This window comes from Salarias fasciatus, chromosome 3 (assembly GCF_902148845.1).
Source record: "Salarias fasciatus chromosome 3, fSalaFa1.1, whole genome shotgun sequence".
Classification (NCBI taxonomy): Eukaryota; Metazoa; Chordata; class Actinopteri; order Blenniiformes; family Blenniidae; genus Salarias; species Salarias fasciatus.
Window position 1 is genome coordinate 23,973,606 of NC_043747.1, and position 12,704 is coordinate 23,986,309.

Sequence of the window (12,704 nt, forward strand, 5' to 3'; positions counted from 1 at the left end):
CCTCAGACTGCCTCCGACGCTCCCTTCACACCCTCAGGTCAAAACTCCTCCTTCTAGTATTTTTGATTCAGAAAAGTTTCACGTTTCCACGGCGACTTCTTGACAACAATGTTAGTTTCCACAGAAACGGCCGAAACACTGAAAATGATGGAGTTTTTTTTGTACCGAAACCACACACACACACACACACACACACACACACACACACACATACACACACGCTACAGAGAACAACAGACTAAATCCCAGCTGAGTGAACAAATGTGGAACTGAAACATGTTGACTTAACAAATCCTGAAATCTCTCCTGCTCCACATATCTCTAGAAAATCTGCGGAAACCTGAGGCTGAAACCTCTCAGGCCCTGCTTACACCACATTTCAAGGACAGACTCATTGATTTTAAGTATTTTTGTTCCAGAAAGGTTTTGCATTTACATGGCAATGTTTTTGAAAACAACGCCCTTAACATGGAAATGGCAGAAAAACTAAAAACTGTGTCGTTAGCATGTTTGGCCACTTCTCGGTGCTGCTGGTGCTTTGGTTCAGCTGTGGTTGTTTTAAAATAAAGTTGAGTTGAGTTGTTGTTATTACATTGTTCTCATTATCTACAAAGCATGTGAGGAACAACTGTTTACGATGACCGTGAAGCAGGGGTTCAAATGTTGTGTTTTGTTCCATTTCGATGGCGACACTTTCAAAAAGTTGTCTTTGCTGACTCCGTCCGAGCACCACTGTTGTGTAAACAGACACTCAAATTTCAACAAAAGTTTTCCATTTTCACTTGAAGATATTATGTTGAGTCGTGTTAGCTCACCTTCTACTTGATCCTTTGTTCTCAGAAATAATCAATTAAAAACACCTACAATGTTCCGCCTGAGCGTTTTCCAAAGGTTGTCTTCAGTGTTTCAAAAGCGGTGATTTATGTTGTGACAGGAGAGGAAAAGGGCTTTTTCATGCTGTCCTACCTTATCCTAAACACTAATCCGCCACACACACACACTCCTGGTTGGAGTGTGTGTGTGTGTCTCTCACACACACACACTCACACACACACGCACGCACGCACGCACAGACCTGCATGTGTGAAAGTAAATGAGAGTGTTTACAGCGTTCGTGAGAAAAAACAACCAAAAAAAAAAAAATAGGAGCGATGCTGCTTCGGTGTCTAACGATCCGACACATTAACAGTGATAAGTGTGTGTGAAGAGGAGACGGGTGCGAGCACAGCGGGTGGAGGAGGGTGGAGGAGGGTGGTGGCGTTAGCATGATGCGTCATCCGCTGGCTGAATGCCACATCTCATGCTCCGGCGGTCCAGATGAGCCTCCGACAGCAGCTGATCCGTCGGCACGAGACGTCTTTTAGCTTCCAGGTTCCCCAGAGCGTGTTTGTTCGCCGTCAATTGTTCCAGCCGCCGATCACGGCGCCGTGACCGTGACGACCTGGGACCGGTTGGAGACGAGTGAACGCAAAAGGAACCGGAGAGATTAGCGGTACCGTGGATTCAAACAGAACCTGGAGCAGATGGAGCATCTCCAGGTCCAGGTACATTTTGTCTTTTTACAGCAGTGCTCAGAACCAAACACTGCCGATGATAGCAGATGTTGAATCCACGTGTTCAATATTAATACATAAATATTTTGCATCTGTAAATTAATGGGGTGTACATAAGCGGTGCGCTGGTGCGCATGCCCTACCAAATTAAAAAAATGCGTACCTGATGAAACGTTATAACACTCATTTGCGTACCAAGATTTAGGGATAGCAAGGTGCGCATCTGTGTGTCGGATAGGCCAGTGCTCACCCGTACCGTCGGACCCGGGGGGGTGGGGGTGCAGTGTTCACCTGTACTGCCGGACCGGGGGGGGACGGTGCACACTCAGAGCTTTCTTTTAAGGTGTAATATTCTGCTGTTGTGAGTAAAATGACGCGCATAATACTTCGGACTGCTCTGTTTAGTCTGCACTCCCGTGCAGGGGGTACGACAGCCGCACAGCGACAAAAAGCTCACCGCGCCTCCCCTGAAGCCCTCTGGCGCCCTCCAAGGGAGACGCGGGTTACACTTTGAAAACCGCTGGTTTAAGTGATAAAAAAACAGATACTGTATGAGCACTTTCATTTTTCAGAGCTTTAAACATATTATATTTTAACAATACACAATAGTTTGTGAACGTTACAAGGTTTCAGACATTCTGTTGCACTGTTTCTCTTCATTTTCAGTTGAAATTAAAGCAGGCTTTGTAAAATTGTCCACACATCCCTCTATTTTGTTCTTCCTGTAGGGAGGCGTGGGGAAAAATATATTTAAAAATGTGAGGACCAAGCAAAATCCCAAGGTTCTCCCCTGAGAACAAGACAAAAAATATTATGTGCACACCTGTCTATGTGTAAATCAAGTATTGCCATACCCTAAAAGAATGCCTTGGATAGAGTATTTGATGTTTCTTGTTGAGCCTTGCAGGCTTCCTGTGCTATTTGCTGTTTGTGTTTTAGTGAAGTTGCAGCAAAGGTTTTATATTGTCTGAATATTACCAGTGTTTTTTCCAGGTGACAAGAATATTTATGCCTGCTAGTATTAGCACTTTTGTTTTGTATTTCATAATTGTAATGCTGCCTCAGTTTAATTTGTTGAAAGAAGTTCTAAGTGTTAAGCTAACTGTTAGCATGTCAATGGGTTTTCGCATAGATGCTAGCATAAAGCTAGCTGTGTTCTCAGGTTTACAGATGGAGGCACGAAGCACTGTCTGTGAATGAAGACTGTTATCTACCTGCTCACCAGAACAGAGATTAGGGACGGCAGAAAAAATATCTAAGCTACATTTATATATTTTAAAATGTTTATCTTTCACCTTGTAAATATCCAAATCACCTTTCCCCCTTTTAGTCTAAGCTCTTCTACAGTCTTCAACATTTTTCATATTTATGTCTTTGCACTGTTTTTTGTTTTGCAATGTTTTCCGGGAGCTACTACTTCTTGACAATAAATCAAGTCTCATTTTGACTCTGAACCAACTGGAGACTAAGAAACAACAGCGCCCTGTGGCCTGGCATTTCTGTGGAAATGGACGTCATCTTCAAAACTTTAAGCGTTAACGTGAAACAAGGACAAAAATGATGGGTCAATCGATTTGAAAGCCTTTAAATAAGTTCTCTCTCTCTATACTGTATATCTTTTTGATACATCATGTGCTAATGTTTGCATTTAAAATGTTTCATACTGATAATATTTTGAAAACTGTTTCTAGAGAGTTGTGCAGTAGAGCAAACCCAAATATCCCAAAGGTCTGAGGCTTAATAACATAAGAAGGACCAAATAATCCAAAGAATGTGGGACATGGAGCCCAAAGTTGACTGAATGTCAGTGAAATATTGACATTCTGGAGTGGTGTAGGGTGGATGGTGGGTGGTGGGTGGAGGAGGAGGAGGAACTCACGTAGAGAAGGCGTTGTTCTGCCTCTCGCAGCGAATGCCTTTGCAGTTGTTGGGCTCTTCTGACGCCGTCGTCTCGTAATAGAAGTACAGCTGGTTGAGGCCGTTAGCGAATGCCAGCAGGACCTACGATGAGCAGAGAGACGCCATCAGGTAATTCTGCCGTCAGGGTATCAGGTTACCAGATCCTGACGGCCGAGGAATGGCCGACTCCTCTTTTTCTTTGACACTCTTTGATCTCGAGCGGCCGTTACGTAAAAGTGATCCGGTGGTGAAGGTGCTTGCCTCAGGGCTCGCTGGGATTGGATTTAAGACTTCGGGGAGGGAAGCAATCCACAGGCGGATTGTGTTTTGGGCGAGGAGCTCCCCGAGGAGGAGTTAATGAGTCGGGGATGTAATGAAGTCGTCCCGTTAATGTCCTTCTCCAACGCTGACGACGCGCTTTCATCGCCGCCAGAGATGGAGCACGATCAGCCAACGGAGAGGAATTAACGCTCGGAAACCAAGTCGTCCTTGATAGCTTCTATGCTAACAGCCCCTTGTTGAGATCTGTCCTCTAATCCAGGCGTTTTAAATATCAGGCCGGTGGACCAAAACCAGCCCGAAGAAGAAAAAAAAAAACATTTTTAAACAAATTTCAGTAGAGCATTGGAAAAATCTGGACACTGAGACCTGAGCTGAGACGGACAAATGCTGCTAGCTACTATGCTAACCTTAAAACTAAGCTGTCTGTAATGTACTTTTTGAACGTTTCACTGTATTTCGCAGCAGAAAATTGTATTAAAATTCACTTTATGTTTAGATTGGAGTCATTTTTGGCACAAGTTGTTTGGGTTGTTAAAATATCAGCAACTTCATCAAGTAGACTTGGCACCAAAAGAACAACAAAGTTTTTTAAAAAAGTTTGAGCTTTGGGCATTTTTTGGCTGATTTAGTATAAATATGTTTTTCAGTGTGGTTATTGCATGCTCTATAAAACAGTTTACTGAATATGTGATGTACAGTATGTGGTGAGAAATTTAACAAAATGAGACCTTTAGTATTAGTTTTAGCCAACAAATCACAAAAAAAATTGTTTGGCATTTTAAGGAAAATCGAGTTAAAACTGACTTTAGTAGTAGTTCACAATTTGACTTTTACATAGATATTTATAAACTGCAGCACTTAAAGCAGAACTATGCAACTTTTTTTTAACCTCAATAAATGTTCTTCAGAATCTCTGTGGGGGTAAACAAAGACTTGGCAGGGTGATTCGTCGGTCCCTCCCCTCCCCCTGTGGTCTGTGTCCTGAAAACAGCACTGGCAACTTTCAGAGGAGCGGACCCGACTACATCTCGCGAGAACAAACCTGCTTTACGGCACTCATACGGGAGTACAAGGATAAAAGCGCATAAAACAAACAATGAAACCCTCGCTAGTGTTAGCAACGGATGGCAGAATGAACAAGACAGAAAAAAATTTGTCTGATGAGCGGGAAAAAGGAAACGGGAGTGGGACACTCTCTGCACGCAGGGGCGGGGGTGGGGGAGGGGGGGTGATGCGGAGAAGGTTTACGACAGTGAGCTTTCACAGGAGAACAGTAGGGGGAGTGCGAGAGCAAAAGTTGCATAGTTCTGCTTTAACAGAGAACTTAAAATATCAGTAATTCCGATGACTGATGTATCTTGGAAACAGAACTCCAACACAATTCTGAGGAAGTTTTCAGAACGCTATGGAGGACGTCACATAAGTTCCATCCACCTTTTATATACTGTCAATGGTTTCACAGGACGGCGCGCACAGAGGAAGCGTCTGCCGAGTCTCCGGCGTCTCACCAAGCAGTAGATGAAGAGGAACTTGAGGATGTCCAGCAGCATCCGGCCCAGCGAGATCTGCAGCGGCCCCAGGTGGGAGTTGGCGGTGAAGAGCGAGATGAGTCTGAGCGAGCTGAAGATGTTGGCGATGGCGAAGAGAGCCTCGGCGATGAGCGTGGGGTGCCACATCTCCCACTCCTCCCGGGGACGGGACGAGTTGTACTGGGGGAGGGGGGGAGGGGCAAAGGTGGAGGAGACAAGGGTGAATGATAGAAAAGAGTCTGGGAAGATATTCACAACAGCAGCAGTTCATTTTTTTAATCACAAGGTCACAAATCACCCAAGAAGTAAAAACATCTGGATTATAGAGCATCGTCCTCCCACTGTAGCTTCACCTAGTGTTGAATAATAAACACCTTCTTTGCCCTGTCTTCACCTGACTGTTGCCGTCTTCTTTCCTTCCTCTAATTTTGATCATTCTGTATATTTTCTCTTCTTTTTTCCCAAATTTTGATTCATTTTATTCTAATTACTCCCCAACGCTCCTCCTCGTTCTGAATTCAGAGGTTAGACGACTCCAACAGAGCTTCTGTTTCGTTAAGCCTACTTCTGTCAGTGTACACACACACACACACACACACACACACACACACACATGCTTCCAGCAATTGTCATCTCCCTGTGAGAGTTTAACTTTTGTTGAATATTTAAAGTAAAACAGAAAAAACAAGAACGTCACAAAAATTGATTTTGTGTGTGTGTGTGTGTGTGTGTATGTGTGTGTGTGTGTAGTCTGTATATATGTTTTCCAGGATGTGCGTGTGCACGCATGTGCACGTGCGTAGGAGGACGACCATCACTGACTCATAGCTGCTGCAGATGGCCCTGCCGTCTGGTGTGTGTGTGTGTGTGTGTGTGTGTGTGTGAGGTTCTGGTTCTGTTTAAACATGTGAGTCTGGATAACCAGCAGAGCCAGCTTCAGGTGAAAAGTCACTCCTGGCACGGTGCTGCAGTGGTTTGCACCACAGCCTCACTGCAGCAGGATCAGATATACTAAAAATAATCTAAAAAATCTGATTACCATTAAAGGAATTATAAAAACATTAATAAGGAAGTAGCACCCTGACATTCTGAGATCTTGCAACTTTGTTGTTTTATTTTGTTGTTTTTTTTTTTGTTCAGACCGTGGTTCCGCTGCGTTCTGGCGGAGCGTTCGGAGAGCGGCGTTCTCCTCACCTTGACATAGGCCACGATCTTCAGGGAGATGGTGGCCAGGTACAGCGAGTTCATGGCGAAGTCCATCAGGTTCCACCAGTCGTGGATGTACTCTGTGAATCCGCCGTCCCACATCTCCTTAATCTCAGCCCAGATGAATCCTGGCCCGCACACACACACACACACACACACACACACACACACACACACACATTAACACAGTCAGGTTTCTCTCTGAATAATTCACAGCTCATTCTGCTTCTAATCAGTCCCCTCTGCAGCACGTCTGTGTTTCGTTTTTTTTTTTTTTTTCATGGTTTTGAAGTGAACCTGGACTGAAGACTCAACACTTCTTCAACCTCATTCGCCGAGGTTCACTGCAGTCTGAACCGTTCTGTGAGGCTCCGCCCCTATCACACCTGAAGTCAGTCAATGAGCAGTACGGGGATCAATGCACAGAATGATTTAAAATGTGTGAAACCTTCTCGTCGGTGTGTGATGTTCCACTTCAACCCGTCTCTAAAGGAGTTTCAATCAGCCGAACAGCCAGTGGAGACGCTGCCAATACTGCGATTAGAGACAATTCCTCAACTGGTCCTCCGCGACTTTTATTTGAGGACTTTTGACTCCATTATTTTGCTTTTTTTTCATTTCTTTCTTACCAAATTCAGACACAGTGATGACTTGGATAACTTCCTCTGCTCAAAATGTCTGCCTCCCCTCCAGTGTTGAGAGACCAGGGGAGGAAAGAGATGCTCAAGGGAACGCTGGCGGCAGAGTGTCAGGAGTTCGTCTCTCGTCCCGACTCTGTGCAGCAAGCAGCCAGGATGGCCACGTCTCTAACACCAGAATCAAACTCCCGCGGGACGTCTTCTACTTTGAGGATAACTGAGCTGAACTGAGGACCTACTGGAGAACGGCCCAAACAGGATGGAGCCTCTCAAACAAACACTTTTCCACAATAAAGGATAGGGGTGTCCCGATCCGATATTGATATCGGATATCGGTCCGATATCAGCCAAAAAACGAGTATCGGATTTTATCGAATTGCATTTAAAATCTCCGATATAAGCGCTCCGTTAAGCTGTCCATTTTCCGCTCCAGCACTTCTGACAGTAAAAAATAACTGAAGTGCACATGAATAGTTTGCACTTTAAAAGTATAATTTGTTTTCATTGGAGTTATTTAGGTTATTTTTAAGTGTCTTCTAATTTATTTATTTTTTTATTTTATTCAACTGTAGAAACCTGCAGGTATAATGTTGAAGGTTAAAATTTTTGTAACCAATTGGTTAATAATAAATGGGTCAGTTTTTCTCATAAATACTGTTGCTGACTATTGTTCTCTCTGTAACATCACTTCATCAAGCCTTTTCCAACATTCCACACTGCAAAATAAGTAATGAAAGTATGTATGATTCGTGCTGATATCGTACCGGACCAATATCGGTATCGGCCAAAACTCAAGGTTGCAGTATCAGTTATCGTATCGGAAGTGAAAAAGTTGTATCGGGACATCCCTAATAAAGGACATTTCTCGGAGATGAAACGCAGCGACTGCATCCAGCTGAGAGACTTTTTCGGTCTGCTCCTTTCTCCAAAGAGGAACAAGATGTCTGAACTAAGATCTGGGAGACGACGACTTCTCAGGCATGACAACCTGTAGGGTGGAAGATAAAACTCAACCCAAAGGGTTCAAATTAGCAATAGCACTAGCATTTTTAGTTGTTTAGGATAATTATGTTCACATTTATCCATAGGGGAAAAAAAGAAAAAAAATGTTGTGAAACATATTGCTTATGGGCATATAGACAACAGATTGTTTTACACTCTGAATTCGCACAGTTTACTTTGCTTAAGTTGCTGACGGGCAACTGTCAGTTTATTGGTCAGTTTGAAAATAGCTTATAGATTCGATTTTGGAGCATGTTTTAGTTTTGTTGTTGTTTTGTTGTTATCCATATGACTTATATTCATCTGCCACAGCAGTGTTTTGGTGCTAAGTTTGTCCAAATTGATTTTGAATAATCATTTGAATGGATTTTATTCATTTTAGAAAGTTTTTTGTTTTTATGTTGCACATTGTTGCTGTTGTTTATACTTCAGCTGTGCAGGAACATCTGACTCTTGAGCCACTGTAGTTTGTATTCTTTCATTGTCACAAATACATTCAGCTTGTTTTGCGTTATTTACTCCAGAAATCCTTGTGATATTTTCAGTTTGTTCTGGTCTGCCTTTCATAAATTAGTCTAAATGGCTTTGCGCTTGAGTAAAGCTTGATTTCTATCGGCCATAAAGCTGAGCAGAGATCAGTGACATGAATGGAAATGAATAAAAACTGTCAAACTGATCAATAGTGTATTATTTTCCATGTAACACTGAAATTAATTGGTAACGTCGTTGATGTGAGCATTAAAAATGTTCTTCATATAAAGTAACCCACAAATTACTCTTACCAGTAATGCATTACTTTTAACTGTAACTGTGAAAGTAATTGAGTTACTTTTTAAAATAAGTAACTAGAGACTAACTAGTTACTATTTTTCAGCAACTAGAACAACACTGCTTCCATCCAGTCGCTACACGGTCAACGCAAACGATTCCATTTCCACAAGATCCTTCATCCCTTTTTAATTTTGTTGCAGTAAATCAGCTGGAGACTCGCTGCTGCCACCTGGTGGATGGAGACAGAACGGCCAGCCTGAGGAAAAGACGTCTTGTCCTCGCAGTAAGACGAACTCCTGTTAGCAAACGCCGAGCGACTAACGGCTTCAACGAGACGACCAGCAGACGGTTTCTTATTTTCAGAGGATTCTGGATGTGAGAAGACGGAGATGTAACCGCACACACACACACACACACACACACCCACACACACATACGCACAGCCACCGCCTCCACACGCTCACCAGCACCCCGAGTCGCCCACATGCTAACGTCCACACACACACACACACACATATACACACACACACACACACACACACACACACACACACACACACACACACACACACACACACACACACACACACACACACACACACACACACTCGAGGGCAGGGAGGGTCTTCAAGACAAGCAATCAAAAACACACAAGTGCCTTTTTTCTATCTATGTCTGAATATTCCGGAGGGATTGACTGAAATGTGGAGCAGACGTCCTGGTCGCTCGCTGGACGCTGACTCATTCAGAACGGTCCGCCGGAACGGAAGCAAGACTCACTTCATCAAACACAGAGTCATCAGCTGGAGTCCGTTTGGTTCTGAAGATTTAGAAGAACCAGCAGTTTTTTGGTTTTTGAGTGAACTGTGAGAGATTTCTACTAAAACGCAACATACAGTTCATTGATTTATGAGTGAAATCAATAATCGCTCATGAAAAGACGTTGAGAGCCGAAAGCTTCCTTCTCAGATTATAGAGCATCTTCCTCTACTAAAATCCAGATTATAGAGCATCTTCCTCCCACTAACTGATGGAACTTCAGCTAACATTCAGACTCGAGACCCACCGAGGACCCAGGGCAGGATCATCCACTCTACGATGGTGGGCGGAGGCCCCTGCATGTGCAGGTTGGTGCGGGCGATGTGTTGAGAGGCCAGCAGCAGCAGGAAGAGGAAGGTCAGGTAGGAGGCAGTGTGGCAGATGAACTTAATGAAGGGCTTCTTGATGAAGTGTCCCACAGCACTCTTAGGAGCCAACAGGTAGATCTGAGGAAGAAGAAGAGGAGGAGGAGGAGGAAGAAGAGGAGAAGGAATAAAGATTAAATCCAACATATTTCAGGTTCAGCAGTTCCACTGTTGTCCTTCAGGTGTCAGTATTGAGTCGTTACTTCTGGTTTGTATCAAAGTTCTTAGATGTCTGTGACTCAAAGCGCCCCCATGTGGTCCAGAGTGGTCTGATAAACCACAACCACGTTTAAAAGAAGAGTTCGTGTTCACTTTGCATAACTTTAAAGCATAAAGATTTGCTAGACTATCCAGCTATTACTTACGGATCCCCGGACATGACATGGTAAATAAAAAAAAAAAAAAAAAAAAAAATTAAATTGTGGCCACAAAATAATAAATTGTGCGCACAAATTACTATTTTGTTCCCACGAATTAGTTATATCATTCATATACTTGAACAGTCCAGTAAAGTTAGCAGCATATTGACAGATACGGACTTTTGGTCTCAATAACTCTTTAACAAAACATCAGTAACATACAAGGGCGCTGCATCCCATCGTTGTGAGGTGGACTACATGCTACAAGCTCATTTTTATTAAAAGTATGTGTCTATCAAGCAGCAGAAACAATATTGATTTCTATAAGCAGCCGGTAGTGCTGCGGGGTTAAGGGACCGTCTACAATTTACAAGACGCTGCAACAGTGAAGACAAATACCACAAAAAAAAACAAAAAAAAAACAAAAAAAAACATAATACCACCACGGGGATTCACTGCAGTGTCACCATAATCACTACAACCTTCATTTGTCTTCTATCAAATTTATTGGATATGGTATTGTGCGTCGTTGTGTGTGTGTCAGGTGGCGGCGACGGAGGCATGCACCCACAGACCGGGGGGGGGGGAACCGTCAATTCGGGGTGCGTGTGTCCGCTCCAGGGCCTGGGGTAATGCGTGCATGCGTACATGTGTTCATGTGTGCGTTTGTGCGCGCGCGTGTTGGAATCCTCTGGCGGGCTGGATTGGACGGTTCGGCGGGCCACATTTGGCCCGCGGGCCGCTAATTGCCGACCACTGTTATAGAGCATCTTCCTCCTCTAACGTCCAGATTATAGAGCATCTTCCTCCTCTAACGTCCAGATTATAGAGCATCTTCCTCCTCTAACGTCCAGATTATAGAGCATCTTCCTCCTTTAACATCCAGATTATAGAGCATCTTCCTCCTCTAACATCCAGATTACGGAGCATCTTCCTCCACTAAGTTTCTCATCAGCTGCAGTGTGTATTTCTGCAGCGACCACACTAAATCCTCAGGTCTGGTCTGGCCTGCCGCTCAGTGCTCCTACAAACCGCCGTTTCGGCAGCGCTGCCTCTTCTCATTGTTTGCTTTTCAGGTCGAGTGTTGTTGTCCTGCTCTCGTTTCCTGGCAACAGCTCCGACAGCCAATAAACAAAGAGTCAGCTTTAATTGCTTCCCGGAAAACAAAACAAAAAAACCAGAACGAGTGCGTGGAGGAGACGGAGGCCCTTCCTTTGTTCCTCACCAGAGAGAAGACGGGGAACAGCAGTCCGATGATGAAGCAGGTGACCAGCTTGACCACCCAGTGGCGCCGCCTCCAGCCCGGGAAGCCGTCGTACCACAGCGTGGCCAGCAGCTGCTGGCAGTTCGGCTGAGCCACGAACTGAAAGGCAAAGGGAGGGGAGAGAGAGAGAGCGGCAGTATGACTTCTCTGAGGAGGGATTAAAGAGGAGAAGAAACGGAGGCATGAAGCGACTCTCCGGCGGCGGAGAGCTCAGCACTTCGGACAAAAGTCGCTTTGAAAGTCGATCGCGCGTCATCTCGGCGGTGGTGAGAAACTGTAACCTTCCAAAGACACTTCGGGGGGTTTCCTTCATCTCGCCTTCTGCTGCATTATTCCGATCGCCGTCTCAGACCACCGGTGGATCAACGACACACAGTATCAGGGTGAAAACACACCAAACACCTCGTTCATCCTCTTAACACTTCATCCTCGTTTCCAGGACAGTGTTTACCAGAGAGAACGCAAAACTTTCCTTCGGTTTTTACATGAGAATGATGCCATTGAAGAGGGAACATTTCCCCATTTCCACGGAAATGGGGAAATGTTCCCTCTTCATGCCACTGAAGAGGGAACATTTCCCCATTTCCGTGGAAATGGGGGGAAATAGAATAGATAGAAAAGAATGAAATAGGAATGGAATGGAAAGGAACAGAACGGGATGGAATAGAACCGGAAAAAATGGAAATACTTTAACAATCAAAGATTAGGATTCCTTTCAGCATTAGTATAAAAAAGACAAAATACACAGAAAAGTTAAAAATCAAATCAGGCAGGATGAAAATTAAATGAGGTATTTAAACCTTAAACAACTTGTTGAAAATGATCTTTGTCCAATTCTATGGAAATAGCAGAGGGAGCTGCAGATGCTGAAATCTTGTAATCATTTTTTCCATATATCTGTTTCTATGTGTGTATTTCTGCTCCTCACATCTCTAGAAAAGCTGTCAAGCCTTCAATCACTTGTCAGATTTTCTTGTTAAAAGCTTTAATTTTCCTCTAAATGTTCTGATTCTACAT

General features: G+C 43.9%; 1 protein-coding gene across 1 annotated transcript in view; it reads right to left on the minus strand.

Annotated features, from left to right (window-relative positions):
• The window catches only part of trpc5a (transient receptor potential cation channel, subfamily C, member 5a), a 52,371-nt gene that overhangs the window by 20,047 nt on the left and 19,620 nt on the right, over positions 1 to 12,704 (minus strand). The window contains exons 8-12 of the mRNA XM_030087881.1: positions 11,649 to 11,786; positions 9,947 to 10,145; positions 6,458 to 6,597; positions 5,243 to 5,443; positions 3,433 to 3,554 (exon numbers count right to left, since the gene is read on the minus strand). Of these exons, the coding sequence (XP_029943741.1) occupies positions 3,433 to 3,554; positions 5,243 to 5,443; positions 6,458 to 6,597; positions 9,947 to 10,145; positions 11,649 to 11,786 (800 nt within the window). The remainder of the gene's footprint in view (positions 1 to 3,432; positions 3,555 to 5,242; positions 5,444 to 6,457; positions 6,598 to 9,946; positions 10,146 to 11,648; positions 11,787 to 12,704) is intronic.